At 36.3% G+C, this 20,630-nt stretch overlaps 1 protein-coding gene and 1 pseudogene across 2 annotated transcripts in view; one reads left to right on the top strand and one right to left on the bottom strand.

The window, feature by feature from the left end:
* The window catches only part of LOC149564130 (tRNA synthetase class I (I, L, M and V) family protein), a 211,561-nt gene that overhangs the window by 54,852 nt on the left and 136,079 nt on the right, over positions 1 to 20,630 (bottom strand). For both annotated transcript variants that reach the window (XM_089827208.1, XM_089827209.1), the window contains exons 20-25: positions 18,132 to 18,220; positions 17,876 to 18,017; positions 2,947 to 3,010; positions 2,792 to 2,859; positions 1,473 to 1,595; positions 1,308 to 1,373 (exon numbers count right to left, since the gene is read on the bottom strand). In XM_089827208.1, the coding sequence (XP_089683334.1) occupies positions 1,308 to 1,373; positions 1,473 to 1,595; positions 2,792 to 2,859; positions 2,947 to 3,010; positions 17,876 to 18,017; positions 18,132 to 18,220 (552 nt within the window). The remainder of the gene's footprint in view (positions 1 to 1,307; positions 1,374 to 1,472; positions 1,596 to 2,791; positions 2,860 to 2,946; positions 3,011 to 17,875; positions 18,018 to 18,131; positions 18,221 to 20,630) is intronic.
* On the top strand, positions 19,656 to 20,399 carry LOC149564131 (3-hydroxyisobutyryl-CoA hydrolase 1 pseudogene; annotated as a pseudogene).

Below are 20,630 nucleotides of genomic sequence, written 5' to 3'. Positions count from 1 at the left end.
ATGAACGACCTAGAAGGAAGGCACAAAAATGTAACTTTGGACTAAAAGCTGATTATCCAGATGTATCTATGTACTTTACAATGTATCAAAAGGCTTAGACCATTTATCTATCAGAAAAAAAAAAAAACTACTGGTCTCTACGTGATATTAAGGGTGGATAAATTTTCCTCTGATTATAAAGTGGTGAGCACCTTCATACCAAAATCCAAGTGGAAAGTGATCATTATGGTGGCTATTGGGTGCCCTACTTAGGTTTATATGAAGTTAACTTACAATGTGTACAAAATTAACATAACCACATTAATAACATGTCGTGTTAAGAAAAAAATAAAACTCTAAAATAAGATAACATTTCCCTCAAAGAATGATAAAGTAAATCATAATATACAAGACCTCATATAAGTAAGAAGTCCAATAATTGAAAGTGTATTGGACATTAGAGTATCATTCGTTTAATTTTATGTTTAAACTTTCCAAGATATTAGTTGTGATTTTTCAGTTGGTAATTTAATAAAAAAATGTTCCTTAACATCTTATATCACGCATATAGTTGGCAGTGTTGTTGTGTTCAGAGATAAATGTGAGTTAATTAAGTATGGGTAAGTTGGCAATGTAAAGCCATTTGTTCCCAATGGGTAGTAGTTCACAATTGTTGGTGGTTAGCATTCTTAACCAACTGCAAGGTAGTATTTATGGTACCCATTTTGTGTAATAAAAACCAGTTCCGATTTTGTAAACATTGCTTATGGTATTAAACGACAAATCTTCCTGAAACTATATTGTGTTGGCATTATTATGTTCTATTACTTTTTGTTATGTTCTGAAAATGATATCTCTGTTTGCTCTGCTAAGTAATTTATTCAGTTCCCTACAAGAGTAAAAACGCAAACAACAAAGCATTGGATGACAAATAGGCCACTAAAATTATGACTTAATTCACAGTTATGGTTTGATGTTTTTTCCTTTGTACTTTCGATACACCAGCAAAAGCAATTTCATGGCCGAGTAAGCCAACGAGAAATATTGAGTCAAGGTACAGCTTAAAATAATAATAAAATGCATTAACTAAAACACTAAACTGAAAAAAATTAATCTACCTTTCCTATGTAGTTTTCTGACAAGAAGAGTAGAAATGAGCCCATATGACACAATAAAAATCTTTGGACAATTTTGGGAAACTTCAATAAAATGTGGAATGTTGCAATTACTTGTGATATATCATGAGATTTGAAGTAATGATACCATTCTTTTAGCTTGTCAAGGAAGGGACAGTTGAGTAACAATTTCAAGGCAAACAATTTACTAACCGCATATGTTGGGCAAAGATGAGATGGAAGCAATGGTGAACCGACAGCATCCCGAATGTAGTCAGCCTGCCAGATAAATTTGTCAATTCTCAGCTCTTGCAAACCAACTTCAGTACAAAAATGTGTTGCACAGATCATAAGAACTAGTCCCTAGATCAGACATGCCTGTGACTCAACCACTTGCATCAGTACAGTCTCATTCTCTTCAGATGGCTTAAAGTAAACTTCCACAGTATCAGTTGGTTCTAAACCAGCTTTCTTTCGGAGCTTTTGAACGCGATTGACAATCTGCCAGTAAAAATAAATAAATTATTAAACGAGACTTTATAATTTGAGAGGCACAAAGATTATCACACAGATTGCAAGAAAAAATTGTACACCTACAATCAAACGACCAAAAATCAATAATAGGGCCCTCAACTGGTAAGAAAATTTGCTGATGAACATGTCAATAGAAATGATACATTGACCCAAATATGAATTGTAAACTATTAATAAAATATCGATCTACATTAGTATATGCACATTTATAATGCAAGAAATCATATATTGTCATCTCAAAAAATGAAATATAAGAGTTTTAAAAATACAACCTTTACAAATTTCATGACCTATCATTCATCGCAGAATAACTGATTAGAGTGAAGATTCAAATCATTATTTATATATCAACTAAATTTTTCCATTTTTTCAGTTTGGATCACTGTTAATAAACTCCAGAATTTTGCAATAAATTCTAAGAAAATGCACATTAACTGCTTAAATACAAGAAGTGAAATGAGACATTGTGAATTGATATTGGCATTCCTGGAAACCCTCAAAATGAAATGCTAACATCATCAAGAATCCCTAACTTTAGGGGAACCAACTTAAACCAGGTAAATACGAGAATATTTATAGCAAATTGTTAAAAGCTATTTAATTTAATGTCCCTTGTAGAATAGAAACAATTTACAATTAAAGGAGATAAAATATCATATCCAAGGAGCAATCAAGGAGAAAATTAATTATTTATAAACTAGTGACAATGGTGTTCTGTAGATTTCAAACATCTTTAAGTATACGCGTCTTCTCATCAAAATTTTTGGGCTCTACTACGTTTTAGATCTTGTAGAATATTTCACAGCATCGAATGGAAGCCATACGAGTGGGACGATCCATCATTGGAAGTGATAGAAATTGCATAATCACAGTGAAGGTCAAAACTCTCTGTCCAGTTTCAAACTAATTTAACAGAAGAATTTGACTAATCTATTAATCCAACCCAACATTCAATATAAATACAATATGCAATTTAGTTTATGGCCAGGCTGTATCATTCTAATCAGCAATATACATGTATTATAGTCATTACACTAGAAGACATTTCATACTAACAAATATAAAACTATCCAACTGATTTATCAAAATATATATCCATATGGATTTTAGAGTATAAAAGAGATTTATAACAAAATAAATCTTATAAATAAAGCACAAAATACCTCACGAGCAACACCTGCTTCAAACAATGTCTCATCAGGGCGCAAATCCAAGACTACCAAAACATCACCTGTTATCATGGGAAAATTCTCAAACCCTCTTGCAAGTATATCACAATTAAATAAAGCCAATCAGCAATTGAATCATCTCTTATTACCATCACCAGCCGCATCCATGTCCTCTTTCTCTACACCATTAGGCAGTTTAAATTGTCGGAAAACCTGAAAGTTGAGGAAAGAAGCCATAATAGACATTTTTAAAAAATTAAGTACTAATCATAAATAACACAAATTCCATCACTATGTAAGAGAGAAATGAACTGTACATTAATAATGTCTACAAATGACAAAGCTGACCCCAGAATTACAGAAAATTACATTAGCAAACAGAGATGAAAGCACAACCCTAAAAATATGTTTGAAATGTTTTTTTATGAATAGATTTAGTGCACAACCAGAGGATGGTCAGTTTTCCCTGTCAAGGGAAATTCGAGCCATCCCTACCTATCACATCTGATGATCGTCTCCTATCTATCCCCATTCCTCAAAAACAACTAGGGTGAAAATTAAACATTAAGGATGGCTATGGGACAAACCCAGGCCATCCAGCATCCCAAAAATGTTCCCAAGATGGGTACACTTGAAAAACCCCTAGGGACGTGGACACTGGATAAGAGTGTTTTAAGCACCCAAGTTTGGTAGTGGCTGTTTCAAATTTACTATCAAACTTAGTTTGATTTGAGTATTGAGTTTAGTACATGAATACAGGCATCTAGATTGGCGAATCATTTGTGGTACATATTAAAGAAACTGTTGATGGTTTGTGGTTTGGTTCTTGTCTACTTATTGAATGATTGAGATGGAAGTATTGCCAAAGCATATTATAGCTATTTTTTGTTAAAATAAGGTGATATTGACCTTACAATTCTATGTCTAACATTGCATCTTTAACATCTAGAGAATGGATACTTGGATACCCATGTAGGTTGCTCCAAGGAACTAGGAGGGAGACTGGAGCATCTATTTATCATTGGATGGGACCCTCAAATATAGTGCCATCTATTCTACAGTCCCATTTCTGGGGAAGTGTGCCATTGATTGTAATAAACAAAGATGCTTGTATGAGTGGTATTATATACAGTGTATTGAACATATGTCACATAGGGGCATTTGACTTTTTCTTTACAATGGTATTATGGTAGTTGGCTTTGATGAATCTGCTCATGGTTTCATCTCTCCTATTACTGATAAGTTAAATGAATAAAATTGTACTTCCACAAGTCCTTTGCTGCTCGAGCATTGTTATATTCTCAAATTAAAAGGAGAAAGTTGAATATTTTGACATAATACACAGTTGATTTCTTTGATTGTAGAGTTTTACCACATAAACATTTCTCTACATACATTGCATGTTGCATGTTTAATTACATGTTTAATTACATTTCTCTAGATTCGTAGGAGTTCATGCCTATGTCCCATGCCCTCACTAGGCTGGTGTGCTCGCTGACCCTTATGCCCTAGCTAGGCTACCATGCTCACGAGGTTGTTGGGCATTCATGCCAAGAGAAGATCACAATTGTTGCATTAATGCCAAAGATGAGATCCACCATTTATGGGCTCACCTAATAATGGGCTAGGCTGAAAATTCCAAGACAAGAAAGTTTCTATACAATAAAATGTGATCTTCAAGGAGATCTGACGTTCGCTTATAGTTGAGAGACAAGTGGAAGTCTAGAATCAATTACAATTTGAGGCTGAATTAGAGGTTCTAATTAAACCTAATGAAGATAGCTCAAAGTTTTTGGAAGAATTAGTACTTCCATAGCTTGTGAGAAGGTCCACTTGGAAAAGAACCACAAGTGGAACAATAGAGCCAACCTTGTATTTTTTCTTTAGTTATTAATAATGATGAACCTCAAACTATGAAAGAAGCATTGGCAATGGATGGTAATGAGTCCCACATATTGTCAATGTACGACATTGAGAAAGAATGAGATTTAGGACATTTTAACACTGTGTTCAATTGTAATATGCATAGTGTGCTTGTCTGAAATGGGTCTTCAAAAAATTTAATTAGAAGGCAATCAAAGCAAATGGGTCTTCAAGAAGTTTGATTCAGAAGGCAATATTGAAAAGTGCAAGGCAGAATTGGTTGCAAATAGATATTCCCAAGCTGAAGGTGTAATCTTTTCTTATAAATTTTTCTCTGTTTCCAAAACTTGAGCATCTATTAGGTTCTTATTATCTATTGCAATTTAATTGTAAATGTGATAGAGAAAATGGATATGAAAGCTACTTTCTAGCATTCGAAGTTGGAGAAACAAATCCACATTACACAAACATAGCACTTAACTTTTTTTATGATCTCAAACAATCACTCAATGTAGTTCCAAAGATTTGATTCTTTTGTGTTGAGACTAGAAAGTTGTGGTAACAAATTTTGTTCATTACAAGCAAGATAGTGATCAATTCCTTGTAGCCACTTCGTATGTCAATTTTTAGTTCTTCAGCAAAAATAAGAAGGCAATTAGAGACCTTAAATGGCAAGCTTGAACACACTTTCGCATGAAGAACTTGAGGGGCTAAGCTCAGCTTAGGTATTGAAAACAAAAGAGATAGAACAAATATAAAGCTTTTGTTAGGCCAAAGCAACTTGTGATCTCCTCATTACAATTTTTTAGAATGACAACTTTAGACCTATGTGCATTCCTATTTTAATTCATGTTAAGTTATTAACTAGATAATTGATGAAGGGCACTCCCCTTTTACACTCAACACATGCTTAGATTCCACTTGATAAAGGGTAATCGTCTCACACTCAACAAATGCTCTAATACAATTCATGAAGGGTACTACCCTTACATACTTAGCATATCCTTTGATACCAGTTGATGAAGGGCCACACCACCCTTACAAACTCATAACCAAATACAAAATAACACAGAGACAAGAAACAATAAATATTAAAAATGCTTCACAAAGCATGGATCAATAATAATTGAAGATGACTACAATGCTTATAAATGCGTAAGGGTGAGATCCTTACAAATTCTTACAAAATGAGATCACTAAAACCTCTTACAAGAACAAATCATTACAACCTCTAAAAGACGAAATTCTTACAGCCTCTAAAAGATGAGATCATTACTTTAACTTCTTGAAGAGAGGGTTCATTACAAATGTTCATATGCCTTGCTTATACAGGTACTTACCACCCAAGAGATTACAAACACAACCAATGTTGGAAAAAGTTTGGAAAGAGTATATATGTAAAAATCCCAGCTGGCTATATTCTTAACAATCATCAATTTTCTTCATTTTTAAAAATAGGTTGGCATTTCATTGAACAATCGGGGAGCAGTTCAGCTATCACTGTACATTGTCTTAATTTCAATGCTCAATGCTAGAATGAGTAATGAGCTATTCACCATTACAAGCTTCAGAAATTTTGCAAAGATAAATATTGGACACTGATATCAATTATTGCCTTATAGGACGATACATTCTGAAAATATAACTCACTTGACTCATGCCATTCAAATAATAGCTACTGAAAATTCCACTGCTAATTTCAGTCTTTATGAAATGGACAAGAACAACTAACATCGAATATTCTAACACAAAATGCAGGAGAACCTGGTTTAATGACTGATGACGAATGGCCTTTCCCTACGGCTCCAACCAATAATTCGTTCCAACTCCTTACTTGCTGGTTCACTGCAGAACGTTATTATGAAGCTCCTTGCTGCCCCACGTTTGATGCACATACTCCAGTAATGGCGTCCAAAGAATAACGCAAGAACATGAGATTGCTCTTTGCACAATGTGAATGAAATACTCATCCCATATGCAGACGCAAAAGCCCTAGCCGGTTTAGAACACATCACTTCCACACACCCACGGTTACAAGCAGCTTCACATGTGGGTCAAGGAAAATCGCAGGCTTAATATCAATAGTCATTCAGTCTCCAAATGCCCAAATGAATCACCAAAACTTATCTATCGAGCCTCCTCTTGTTGAACGTTGCTTACAAAGTCATGATTCCCAACTCACAAATAACGCTGCCAACAAATATGCAGCTTCAGAATTTATAATGTCCTCCACAATCACAATTCGTAAATGCCAGTCAGATTCTGATCACCAAGTTGAAGACATTCACAACCAATCTCTCCTTAGCTACAAGAATACAGTAGGAGATTGTTGGCCAACTGTATACTTCAGTACAATTGCCAAGAACTTCTCAAACTTAACCCTTACACTTTAGCAAGGGCAAACAATTCAAAACTCAGGAAAAATCCACAAAAGAAACAAATGCAAATATATATTCAAGTGTGCTTTTCCCAATGAAATGAGCTCTCATTTATAAGCTTCTGTTGGCAAAAGTTTCTGTAAAATTCCTCTTCAAAAAACGTGGAAGTTTCCAAAAAGAACTCAACACTAGAAACTTTCCTACTTGCTTTTTAGAAATATCTCTAAAAGTCATTATTATAATAATGCAATTCAATGAATAATAAATAAATAAGCGCTCATGCAATTATTAGCCTGATCAACCGCAGGTGACGACTAACTCCAAATCCACCCACTACACTACCAAGAATAGAAACTACTAAAAATAGTAAATCCATAACTGAGACCCCCAAAATGTCGTGTCAGCTCACAAGGATCGCACTAATGAGCTAACTCTATCAACCGCACAGACTGGCCAAAAACGGGGACATTACAATATATAACTACCCTGCTACAAATATTAATTGCATGAGGTAATTTAATAAATACTTAACGCAAATTATTAAAATGGAACTTTCTTCTAAAATGTCATCTAATATAGTATGCACTTTACCAAAGAATAAGTTACAAAAGTAACTTTATGATAACAAACTTTTGCCAACTAGGCCTAAGTAAGCGTCATGTGTAAATGATTTTATTTTTTTTGTTATCTAATTTATTTAATTGAATTATTTGTTCTCTCTCCCTCTTTTTTATAATTTTCTTTGATCCTCCCTTTTTTCTCTTTTTTACTATTCTCTTTTTTTCCTTCTTTCATTATTTTCGTCTTTTATTTTTTCTTCTTTTCTCTTCCACCTCTCTTTCATTTTTTTGATGAATGATGCAAGATTGCTCTTACACCCTAGATGCTCATGCATCAGCAATGTCTATCAACATTAGTGAGGTGGAGAACATGTCACATGTTTCTTACACTAGTGTCGTTGGTAGTTGTGTCTATGCTAAGGTTTGCACAAACTAGACATTAACCAAATAGTGAGATTCTTGAGGCTTTTCATAGCTAATCCTGATTCTTGAGGCTTTTCATAGCTAATCCTAGTTGAGATGAATGGGTAGCAGTTGACAAAGTCTTCCTCTACTTGTGGGGCACCACAAACTACAAAGTATTCTATTTGTTATCATGTTGGTATGATATGTCACTTGGACCACATGTGACCTGGACTGTGCCTACATTAGCGGTTGTTATGCCTGTAAAGATTCTCTAGGTTGCCTACAATCAAACTATATAAGCTCTACTATGCAACTCTAAATTAATGTTTGGGCATATGTAAATTTTGTTTGGGTAAGAGATGTTAATAGCAAGAGATCTATAAATGCTTATTTCTTTAAATTAATTGGTTGTGTTATCAATTGGATGAGCAGGGGAGAAATTGTGTTTGCTTTGTCCAAAACAAAAGAAAAGTGTATGATAGCTACTCATGCTTTGTAAAGAGTTCTTATGACTAGTGATTATGTTCAGATTTTAAGTTCATTCTTAAAGCGAGTCAGATTGGACTGTATGGAGGCATCAAGTACAAAGATAGCCCAAAAATCAAAGCATTCATTCTAAGACAATGAGTGGTAATTAGTAGGCTCATTTGGAATGTGGCTTTAGAAACTAGGTATGCTAGACGATGAGTGTTAAGCTCACCATCAGCATTATTAGGCACATTGATAGAAGTTGCCCATGTTTGTGTGAAAAATCTATGATGCCATGTTGATACACGACGACCATGCCATTGCATCTCCTGTCATTTGCTTTGTCCTAAAAATATTCTACCATAGACATACTTTCTTTTCTGAAAAATGGTGGCAACCTATTGCGTTGAAGAGGTAGTTGTTGGCTACAAGATTGCATTCAGAAGAATATTTCCAGTTGCATATAAACGTAGTGTTGCCTTGAGAAACTATGGCCACATCATATATTCAAAGGAACATACTATTTGCACTCTTTAGGGCAACTACAAAACGTATACTATTGAATGGACATCCATACATGGGCAAGGCTCTATTTACATGCAATCTTCTATAACAAAAGTTCACTCAAGTATGCATTTTTTTTTTTTTTAACTTTGTCATTGTTCAATTGCTGCTATTGTTATAGCTTTAAATGTAGTGTTTTGCAATTGTGAATGTCATATGCAAATTCAAGAGTTGTAAGTTCTTCTACAATTAAATAGAATCGGAGTACATATCGATTGGGTGCAAAAAAAGTCAAGGATTTGATCTGTGCACTCCAAATTGCATCTCTTGTCACATAAGAAACCTAATTACATAGACAAAGGAGTATGTGCTCCAATTCCTTCCAGTTGAATAAGAGAACTCACAAAACTATAGAAATGTTTTAATTGTGGGAAAATTGAACTATATTCTACAATCTCTCAAGATGAGGGGTATGAGGATTTGGGGACCAAGGGCCTAGATTTAGTGATGACAACTAGTGGGGATCTAGGAGTGGAGAACCTAATGGATTTGCTAGAGTCGAAACACAACTATAACTTAAAAACAAGAATCTTCAAACATGACAATATGAAATTTATTGAATTGGTACAAGAAGAAGCCACAATGTAAGAAACCCCCAACTTGTATGGATCTAGTTCAAGGCAGAGTCCAAGATGGCCTAACGTTTACTCAAAGTCTACCTTGAGCTCTCTATGGATCCTTTGTAAAAACAAACCAATGGTACATAGAAGTAGATGCTATTGTTGCTAAAAAGGTCAGAAAATGTAGAGAAGATGCAAAATCTCGCTAGCTCTTCATGGCCTCTACATGTACAATAGTGTCTTCCTCATCTTCATCATATACAATTATAAATTCAAAGTTGTTGGTTCTAGTAAGGGTAGAGAAAAAGTAAGAAAATTCCCAAGGTGATGTTGGTTGTTGGAAGCACAAAATCTCCACCTTGCCTTTAGCTAAATCTAAGGCCTTAAATGATGCAACTTGTTGATGTTTTACCCATAATAAGGATACACAACAATAAATTAGAGAAGAATAAGTAAAAGAGACACAAGACATTTATCTTGGGAAAACCCTTCGAATGGAAGGGCTGCAAATGCTCCTCTAGATAAAAAAGTCAGAAAATTTAAAGAGGAAGCAAAATCTCGCTAAGTCTTCATGGCCTCTATGTGTAAAATAGTGTCTTCCTCATGAAGTAAGAAAATTCCTAAGCCGATGTCGGTTGTTGTAAGCACGAGATTTCCACCTATCGCCTTAAGCTAAATCTAAGGCCTTACTAGGGAGAGGACTCTACGAAACAAGGTGATTAAAGAATATTTGGTCAGATGGAGAAACCTGCTAGAGGAGGATGCTACTTGGGAGAGTGAGTAGGTGTTACAGCAAACACAACTTAGATTGCTTGAGGACAAGCAATTTCAAGGGGGGCAGATTGTAATGTCCCCACGTTAGCAATTGTCCAGTTGTGTGACCGTTAGCCTATATTTGTGTGGTCCCGGAGGCTAACGAAGAGGTCAGTGAGATCCTAAGATGTTTTAGCCTAGTCATTTCCAATTCGAGCTAGAACGGAGTTAATTTACATGGTGTTGGGCAAACTTACTATTTTTAGTAATTTAGCAAGGCATGGGTGATGTCAGAATTAATGATTGGGTTTGATGCTCCTCGATGAGAGCTTTTCGACAAGCTATCACTCATATTATTCCAAGTCCAATTACTATTTTATTTTAATGCCTAAAGTTTATTAAAGTGACATTTAAATTAAATGCGAAAATAATACAGTGTTACTTTAGTATTATTCATGTTGGGTTGTGTGTCAGAAAAGGAAAGCCCAAGGGAGACATAAGGTGTTATTTTATTTTATTTTAGAACACTTGATCCCACATTGCTTGCGAAAGTGAGTCGACCCTATAAAGTAGGAATAAAAAGGAGAGCTTGTGGCCTTTGTTCGACAGGTTGAATATGAGAAGAAAATGGATGTATGAGTTGTAGATCTGTTCCTGGCATTAGAGGACGTCTATCCTCTTGTGTGAAATTCTAGACATCATTCCCTTGGGGTTTGGCCTTTGGAATTCATTGTTATCAGCTTTATATCCAGCAGATTGGATGCATTTCCAGTTCCTGTAGCAAGTTCCTCTAGCTGTCGAGTTACTGTAGCACCACGTCACTATAGAAGCCGCGTCATTGTAGCAACCGCATCACGGTAGTAGCACGTCACTATAGCAGCATGCCATTGTAGCAGACATCATTGTAGCAGTCACGTCACTGTAGCAGTCGAGTTACTATAGCAGTTGCATATTGTCTGCAGCAAGTCAACGCAAGGGCCACGCCCTCAACTATTTGATGTAAACAATGTTTGTTCCAATTTATTGTTGGAGTATTCAGTGAGTCAGCTTTGCACTTGTTAAATTTTGGAAATCAATATAAATGTAGTGTGCTGGTTATTTCTGCAATATATGTTATGTTTTTTCAATTCCTATATTTATGTTACATGCCAAACACAACACAATATAGACACCTTTTAGAGCCATAAGGGTTGTAGCATATAACGGAGACTGCAAGCCAAGTGTTTGATAAAATTACCATATAGTTGTGAATACTTGTAAGCAGATTTTGGGGGTGTCCATTATAGTGGTATCAAAGGTAGCTTATAGGGAATTTAGAACAGCCGGATAGAGGGAAAAGTGTTTGACAAAATGTCAAAACACTAAAATCAAAAATAAATAAAAAATAGGCTAAGCATTTATGTTTGAGCATGCAACAGGGACCTTATAATTTCCACAATACCAAAGCAAGACAAAATAGGATTTCAGACTTGCAAAGCGAACAGTCTAGTTCATCCGTGTAGGTGGACATACAATCCAGTCATAAAGACACAAAGGGAATTTGGAGCAGCCGGATAGAGGGAAAAGTGTTTGATGAAATGTCAAACACTAAAATCAGAAATTTAAAAAAAAAAGCTAAGCATTTATGTTTGAGCATGTGACAAGGGCCTTATAATTTATGCAATAGCAAAGCAAGACAAATAGGATTTCAGACTTGCAGAGCGAACGGTCTAGTTCATCTATGCAGGTGGACATACAATCCAATCATATAGACACAGAGGATATATTCTTTGATTAGGATAGCAATATGGGTGACTGAGATGACAGGAATACAAGATTAGGCGGAGGCAAGAATACCGGTCTAGATCAGAGGAAGGTAATGTTTAGATAGTTACTGGATACATTAGAAAAGGGACAGCGTATGCAGCAGGAGTAGAATAGGCAAATGGACATGATGTTGCAGCTTATGGCTAGATAGATGGGCATCAATATTAATCCAGGTCATGCCAACAATGGAAACAATAACAATGGGGGAAACAATAATAATAGGGGCAATGATAATAATGGAGGCCGAGGCAACAACGGTCCTAAGAATAACATGAATGGTAATAATGGACATGGCAACAATGGGAATGAGGCTGATAACTTTAGATACGTTGCACACCCAACTCAAACAGTGAGCTCGAGACCTCTTCTATCCACCTTCCCACCCAGAGATCCAGTTCAACCAGTAAACGAACTGCAGATTACTGAGTTACAGGATCAATTAAGGAGGGACTACGAGGCTAGTGAACCGGAGTTTCAGGGGGACAATTCTCTTAGAGATTATATGGACTTGATGATAAGACACATGCCTAGGGCAGGAGGGAGGAATCAAAACTTTGAGTTGAGAAAGAAAGTTGGAAAACTTTCTTTACCTTATTATGATCCTTCAAGGAAGATGACTGCACGAGCTTGGGTGCAAAAGGTAGATATATACTTGTAGCTAAATCTTATGCCTGAGGAGGAGGCTATAAAGTATGAGGCTATTCATTTGGATGGCCCAGCGCATGTGTGGTGGCACCATGCCGTGGTAACCTTGGGGCATAATTAGATCACATCTTATGAGGAGTTCATTGAGAGGCTCATAGAGAGATTTGATACTAGGGATCTCGAGTTATAGTTTAAGGAGTTGGCACAACTCAAGCGATGGGGATCAGTTGAGACGTATATCAATGAATTTCAGAGGTTAATTGTGTTGGTCACAGATATTTCAGAGAGGTTAGTAGTGTTGTTTATGGATGGACTCTTAGATCCCTTGAGGGGTTGGGTCAAGGGGCATGACCTAGCTACATTACCGGAGGCTACTAAGAAGGCTCGTGACTTAGTACCTTCTTTTAGGAGCAGATTTCAGCCTAGGGATTCACATAAAAGAAGGATAAGGAGAAGGACAAAAAACATTTTCATCGGGATGCTCAGCCAAAAAGGGATAATAAGTTGGATAATGACAAACTAAATGAGTTGAGGAGGAAGAAGCTTTGTTTTCATTGCAGAGAGCCTTGGGATTTATCTCATAAGTGTCCTCTCAAGGCTAAGGCAAATCAAATAGAGTATTTCTTAGCAGAGGAGTCACAATCAGAGAGGGAGGATCAGCACTCTAATTCAAACGAGGGTAGCACTATAGAGGAGAGTAGCATTCTTGATGATGAAAAGTCATTGGAACGATTAACAAGGGCTCAGAAGGCAATCACATTTAAGGTTAGGGGTACTATCTAGAGGCAAAAAGTGATCTCGCTCATTGACACTGGGGCTACACATTATTTCATAGATGCACAATTGGTAGCCAAGAGAGGTTTACAAATCGAGGAACATGTTGGGTTCAAAGTCATGGTGGCGAACAGTGACAAATTATTATGCACTCGAAAGATATCTAACCTTCATATAATATTTGGAGATGGCTATGAGTTGGAGGATGAGTTCTATGTAGTAGACATGGGAGATTATGATGTCATCCTCAGCATGACATGGATGGCCTCCCTGGTTGAGTTCACACTCAACCTAGCAAAATTGGAAATGAGGTTCCAACATGAGGGCAAAACTGTTGCACTTAGAGGACTTTCAGATGAGAGCTGCAGAGTAATCTCATTGAGGAGAATGCAGAAACTGTTTCAGCATGATGATGTAGAATGGGCGTCAATTTCACCATGCCAGCCTCACAAGAGCCATAGGTGAAGAGTCATCCACTAGATATCCAGTAGATACCTGATAGGCATGCTAAAGTTTTTGGCGAGATTCTGTATGGGGTTCCTCATAACAGAGGGATAGAGCATGTTATTGAGCTCGAGGAGGGAGACAACCCAATTATGATTACTCCCTATCGTCATCCAAAGAAATACAAGGATGAGATAGAGAAGGCGACTCAGGATTTTTTGGAGATGGGGCATATCAGGCCTAGTAAGAGCCCATTTGCTTCAACAGTAGTATTGGTAAAGAAGAAAGATGGGATGATGCACATGTGCATCAATTACAGGGCATTAAATAAGAAGACCATTAAGAACAGAGATCCCATCCCACGGATAGATGAGCTGCATGGTGCATGCTTCTTTACGAAGATTGATATACAGTCAAGGTATCATCAAATCAGCATGAGGGTAGAGGACATCGAGAAGACAGCCTTTCGATGTCACTATGGCCACTTCGAGCTTTTGGTTATGCCATTTGGGCTAACCAATGCCCCTGCTACATTCCAGAGTTGCATGAATCAGGTATTCATGGGGCAACTTAGGAGATTTGTCCTGATTTTCTTTGATGACATTTTGGTCTTCAGTAAGACTTGGAAGGAGCATTTACAACATCTTGAGATGGTGCTGTCCATTTTGGAGAAAGAGTCACTATATGCAAAGGAATCTAAGTGTGAGTTTGGGTTGACTGGGTTACTATACCTTGGGCATATCATCAGCGCAGATGGAGTTCGGGTAGATCCCGAAAAGATTAGAGCTATTGTTGGCCTACTCCTATGAACCTCACACAGCGTAAGGGGTTCTTTGGTCTCTACGGTTTTTATAGGAGATTTGTTAAGGGATTTTCACAGACCGCTGCACCCTTCTTGTTAGCATCTACATGACCTATCTTGATGAGGACTTTGTAGAACTCCTCCATATATTCCTAGACGAACTTTCCTGCTTGCTTCAATCCTCGCATCTTCTTGAGAAAATCAATCTCATAGTTGATGAGAATGAATAGTCTTTTTAATTGGTCCACCATTTGATCTCATCTTGTTATCTTCTCCTTTCCTCTCTGATTCCTCTCCAAATGGACCTCTTGCCATTAAATTTTGGCATAAACTTTCAATTGGGCCTTCGTAAACTTGACCCTCTCAAGATCTTCAACATCTCCTTACTCAATATACTGCTTCATATCATTGATCCAATCGATTACCTCTTCTAGATTAAGGTTTCCAAAAATATGGACACTTCAATTTTGGGTCTCCTTCCAATTCTGGAAATAACCCTCTGAAATCTATTAGCCTTTGGATCCCTATCTACTTCTTGTTCTTCTTCAACCTGCCCTTCTTCAAATTCTTCCTCACTTTCATCTGTAGCCCCAATATTGATTCCTCTTCCTAATTGTTCTTGCAATACTTCCACTTGTCTCTAGAGACTAAAAAGCCTCTTCTATAACACCTACAACTCGTTCACCATGATTTCTTCGTGGAGGCATTTTTATTCTTATCTCATAACCCATGACCATAATCCTAGTGGAAATTGCCTCACAATTGGCAATCTGTCTATGCACTCAAGAAAACCTACATTGATACCACTTGATGAGGGCACAACTAGAGACACAAATGAACAAAAAACTGTAAGAAAATTTCTGTTATCTGAAATTAGAAGTTATTACATTCATTACAATCTAAACAGGCCCAACTATATTCCCTATGAGCTACAATATTATCAAATTCTAGTGAAAAATCCTTCACAATACCTTCTCCCAAAATTGACTTTTCACAACCAAGATGGACCTTAAATAGCCTATTTTAGGTTTGCAGCCAAAATGACATTCACATTTTGAAATTTGGTCGTCGGCCGCCAAAATAAAGGCTCTGAAAACCAAATTAGAAGTAGGTGCGAGAATAGTTAGTTCTCAAAAAAGTAGTCCAACTTTCAAGAAGCATAACTGTTGATTTGGGACTTTGATTGACAAACCCTTTAGAACATTGGAAAGCTTTCTGAAATGTTCTACAATGCAATGGACATTCTATGAGCGTCCTCAATTTTTCAAGGTCATATGAGACCATTTAGTGCCTCAAATTTGGCTCTAGAGGTTTCTCAAGAGGTTTTTGCTTCAGAAACTTAAAACTGCAATAACTTTCAAGCGATGAAACATTTTGACCTGATTCCTTTTTTTGAGCGTGCTTAAAATTCCAATTACCACCTTCCCCTAAACTCACATCTCCAGTGCTTTATAATTATGGCTCTCCTATAAAATAGCTCATATTTCCTACATTTTTTATGTCGATCTAAAATTTTGAAAATCAACCTAGAAAAGAAGCAGTGGAAATCTAAGAATTGGAATCTCTAATTTGCCAAATGAGTATCCAGAAATGCAAAAGCATCGAACTGAAACTATCACTAGACATATTTTTGGGTGATGCCAGATTACCCTAACATCATTCAATGCTCCTGCATTAGAATTATATGGTTGCATAACTCTTATGTTTTGTTACATCGAGTATGGATCGGCTATTTTATGCTGGGTTTTCAAAGGTCCTATATATTGAGAACCTATAAATTTTAATAGAATCATGTTTTGGTATTTACGATTATAAATTTATATTTGACAACAAAATTGCATTATGTGCTTGCCTCTTCTTAAAGAAAACTATTTTTAGGATAGGTACTGCAGTTTACTTTTTATTTATCTTTAAATTCTTATCAGAATTTCGTGATAATCTAATCTTATGAGTTGAATATTGCGTAGAGGCAATTGTAGCCCTTTTATTGCATAGTTGATAGTTGTCAACTAGAGTATGGCTTGAGAATCCAATTCCACCTTTCTGTTGTATTTATGCTTTAAGTTGAAAGGGATCAATGATCATTAATCATAAGTTTCCATTTAGACGAAACTCACAAATCACAAATTGTAAAACTTGTGCCTAGCTTGAGAGTAAAGAGTAGGTTCAAGTTCATTAGTTTTGCATATTCGCAATTATCCTGCTGTTTTACATTTGTTTTGGTTTTCTATGTAAGGGAATATAACAATGTCCTTCACACTTCAAAGGGGAGCTTCCCCTTCAAATCCAAAGAAAGATTTCACATATTTTCATTTTGTGGTGTCCTGAAAGGGAGAAACTAAAATGCTAACTCATTTGAGTGAGATTTGAGTGTAGTATAAACTTAGCTGCCTTACTGTTTAAGCGACGATGCTTGCTAGGTTGCTGTTTTATATTGGTCTTGAATTATCAATCATCAACTGTATTATATATTTAGTTAATGTATATTTTGGGCAGATGAACAAAATATTTGCATCTACTTGATATGTGATAATATCTATATCAAGGTATCAAATGGTGCTGAACCAGTAGTGGTATGTTTCTTTCACATAGTACAGCTGAACAACCTAAAACATAAAGCCTTGTGTCCCAGAAAATAACAAATATAGTTCAGTATATGATAAACAATGCCTCACAAACAGCTTTAAATCCTTCCTGCCAACAAGAAAAGTTACAAGCGCATATTAAAAATTATCAGACTCTTCCAATTATGGGTAACACCCAGGCCATGTGAGAACTTTCAAACAAATCCATCCAATTTTCTCCTGTCCCAGAGCCATCACTGTTTGAAAAGCTTGAAACAAATCCATCCAAGGTTGGGTTTATCCAGTCCTATAATATATTTGGGTACAAAATAGTAGATTTCAAAGTTTCACTTTTAAAACACAAAAATAAACCAGGAAGCCGAAACACAGAAATATTATATGGGTTATAACTTTCTATCTATTTCCAGGAGGTCATAACTATGAAACTCGCTAATAATTTGTATGCTAACTCAATTTTACTATTCGTTCTACCTTTATTTCACTCAGCTGTAGAGTGTGTCCAGCAAATGTTACTTCTCCTGACTTCTCAAATGCTAGAATGTTGGGCTGTCCCATAGATTTCACTTCCTTGGCAACAGCTCCCATTGCTTTTCCCAGTCGTTTACCTAATATACTGCACATATACGGCACTTGACATTGTCATCTTTTGTCAAAATACTCATAAACTGGCCTAAGAGGACCAGCTTTAAATCAAGGAAGAAATGGCAAAGAGCAACAGAAACTGCACCTAAAATCTGGTTCTGCTCGCAAGGTTGCATACTTTAAAGGATCATTACAGGGTATCACAGATCGCACATTAAGTTCTTCGCTGACATACTGAGCAATTGCCAAAACCAAAAATAAGTTCCAGAAAACTTCGTTTAAATAAAAAGACAAGACAATGTTAAATTGCATAAAACAATATAATAGATAAACACATCACTAATCACACAAGAAGCAATTGTGCAACACTAAAAAACAATGAGTTGGTCCTTTGCAGAGATAGTATCCAGTTATTGACATCTTTAGCTACAACATTAAAGTACCGTACACATGTTTCACTTAAGGATTCACTAAATGTTTTTAGATTAATAATTTCTGTGGACAAAGCTTCTCAAAATTTGAGAACAACTTTGTTGATCTTAACATTCTATACTACAACTTTTGAAGAAAAGAAAAAAGTTTGTTTAAGACAAATGCATATTCTGGTGAATAAGATTACTTTCTTTATATTTAATATAAAACATTAGCATTGCTATGTACCCAGAGATATGATATTTTAATTTATATAGGGGCTTGGAGATTACAACATGTTGGATACATCCCTTAAGTTAGTTAAATTGGGTAAAGAATTATAATTTATACCAAGTAGTTAGGAAGCCTACATGGGTTTAGTGGTCTACCCCTCCATAAGTTATTAGGAGGAGGCCTTTATATCAGTGTATCCCGGAGACTCGCACCTCCCTCCCAAACCTTGAAGTACCCATCCCCGAGACGTCCCCGCAATGGGTACTTGAGTACCAAGCACCCCCACCTCTGCCATTCCGCAACCATGCTGCCGCTGTGATGTGTACTTGAATTTCTATTTGAATTTTGATTTTTTAATGTTACTATTGGGTGTGTAGTACATTACTATGTTGAATGTCAATGGTTCTAATTCACATTGTGTTAGTACACATATGGACCCAGTTTTCAAACTTTTAGTTTTAGGTTCTGAACCTCTCCGAAGTACTTCAAACTTAGTTCAAAGTGGTTCGAAGTGGTTCAGAAGTTCAAGGTAGTTCATTAGTTCAACATACAAATTCAGTTCCAGGCTCAAATTGTCAAGTTAAATGGTTCAGTGCAGAAGTTCAGAGGATAATTATCATAGGTGCAAGGTTATGGTTGGGTTCTTCGGTGTAGTTTTTCAGTGGTTCATCCCACAGGTTCAGAATAGAAACATGGTGATCTGAAGGTCAAAGTCATAATTTCAAAATCTTGTGTTGCAAATTCAAAATATCAAGTTTCAGACTGAGATTCAAATACCCGACATATAAAAATGATTGCCGTTATTAGACCCATAAGCATGAGGTTAAGGGTTCAAGATTTGACACTGCATCATGGTTCAAGTTCAGAAACTCATTCCCAGCTCAGAAATACAGATTGGTTAGTTCAGAAAGTTCAGAACGCTGTCTCAATTCATAAATCAGGTTCAGACTTTATCAGTTCAATGGTTTCAAGAAAATGCAAATTAAGACTATGAAGGTCTTATCCAGTTCAAAAGATCAATATTATGAGACCCCTGATCCTCACAGATGAGAAGCTTTATTCAAGGACAATAATTTTGAATAGGCCTCGAAAAGTAAATGCACTTTCAAACTGTATGAATTGTTGATTGAAAGAGCTATATTTGAAGTGGGAGAATGATAACAATGTTAATGTATTGATAATCAAGGGTATAGGAAGGGCATTTTGTTCTGGTGGAGACATTGCAAATGTTTGTCTTGTAGACAATTCAGGTGATTACAGTCATGGGGCACAATATTTCTGGAATGAATATATCATGAACTATACTCTTGCAACTTACGAAAAACCTCGAGTTGCTTTCCTGAATCGGATTGTTATGGGAGGAGTTTATGATATTTCCATTCATGGCTAGTTTCAAGTCACGACAGAGAAGACTCTTTACAATATGCTGGAAACAGGACTGGGACTACACCCTGACGTTGGTGCATCACTTTTCTTATCAAGACTTCCAGGATTCTTGGGTGAATATGTGGGTCTGACTGGCGCGAGATTGGATGGAGCGGAATTAGTCACTTGTGATCTTGCAACTCATTTTGTGCATTCTATGAGGTTGCATTTGTTAGAAGAAGCTTTAGCCGAAGTGGAGAAACCAGATTCAAATCTTGTTAATTCTGTGATTGATGGATTCTCAAATAAGATATATGTGAAAGATGGTAGTGCACTACAAAGGTCGGGAATTGAACGTTACCAAACACGAACTTATCGGTTTTTTGGTATTACAAAAATATAGATAGCGAGCGCCGTGTGTCCATGCATTAAGGGTGAAACTCCAAGTACTTAAAAGAAATGGAAAGCCTGAGTAAGATTTGTCAATAATTTCAAATCACGGGGGTATTCACCATATAATATATCAAGCCGAGGCCTTCACATTTCCACTTACCTCTGCCGTTTCGCACCAATCATTATCTTGATAAAGGAGTGACATAGGCATCCAGAGACCCACGTGCATGTATAAGCCGTC

Source organism: Cupressus sempervirens, chromosome 4 (genome assembly GCF_028749045.1).
Source record: "Cupressus sempervirens isolate cs-2001-9-10 chromosome 4, ASM2874904v1, whole genome shotgun sequence".
Classification (NCBI taxonomy): Eukaryota; Viridiplantae; Streptophyta; class Pinopsida; order Cupressales; family Cupressaceae; genus Cupressus; species Cupressus sempervirens.
The sequence above is the reverse complement of the archived record's forward strand: the minus strand, read 5'-3'. Positions and strand labels throughout refer to the sequence as shown.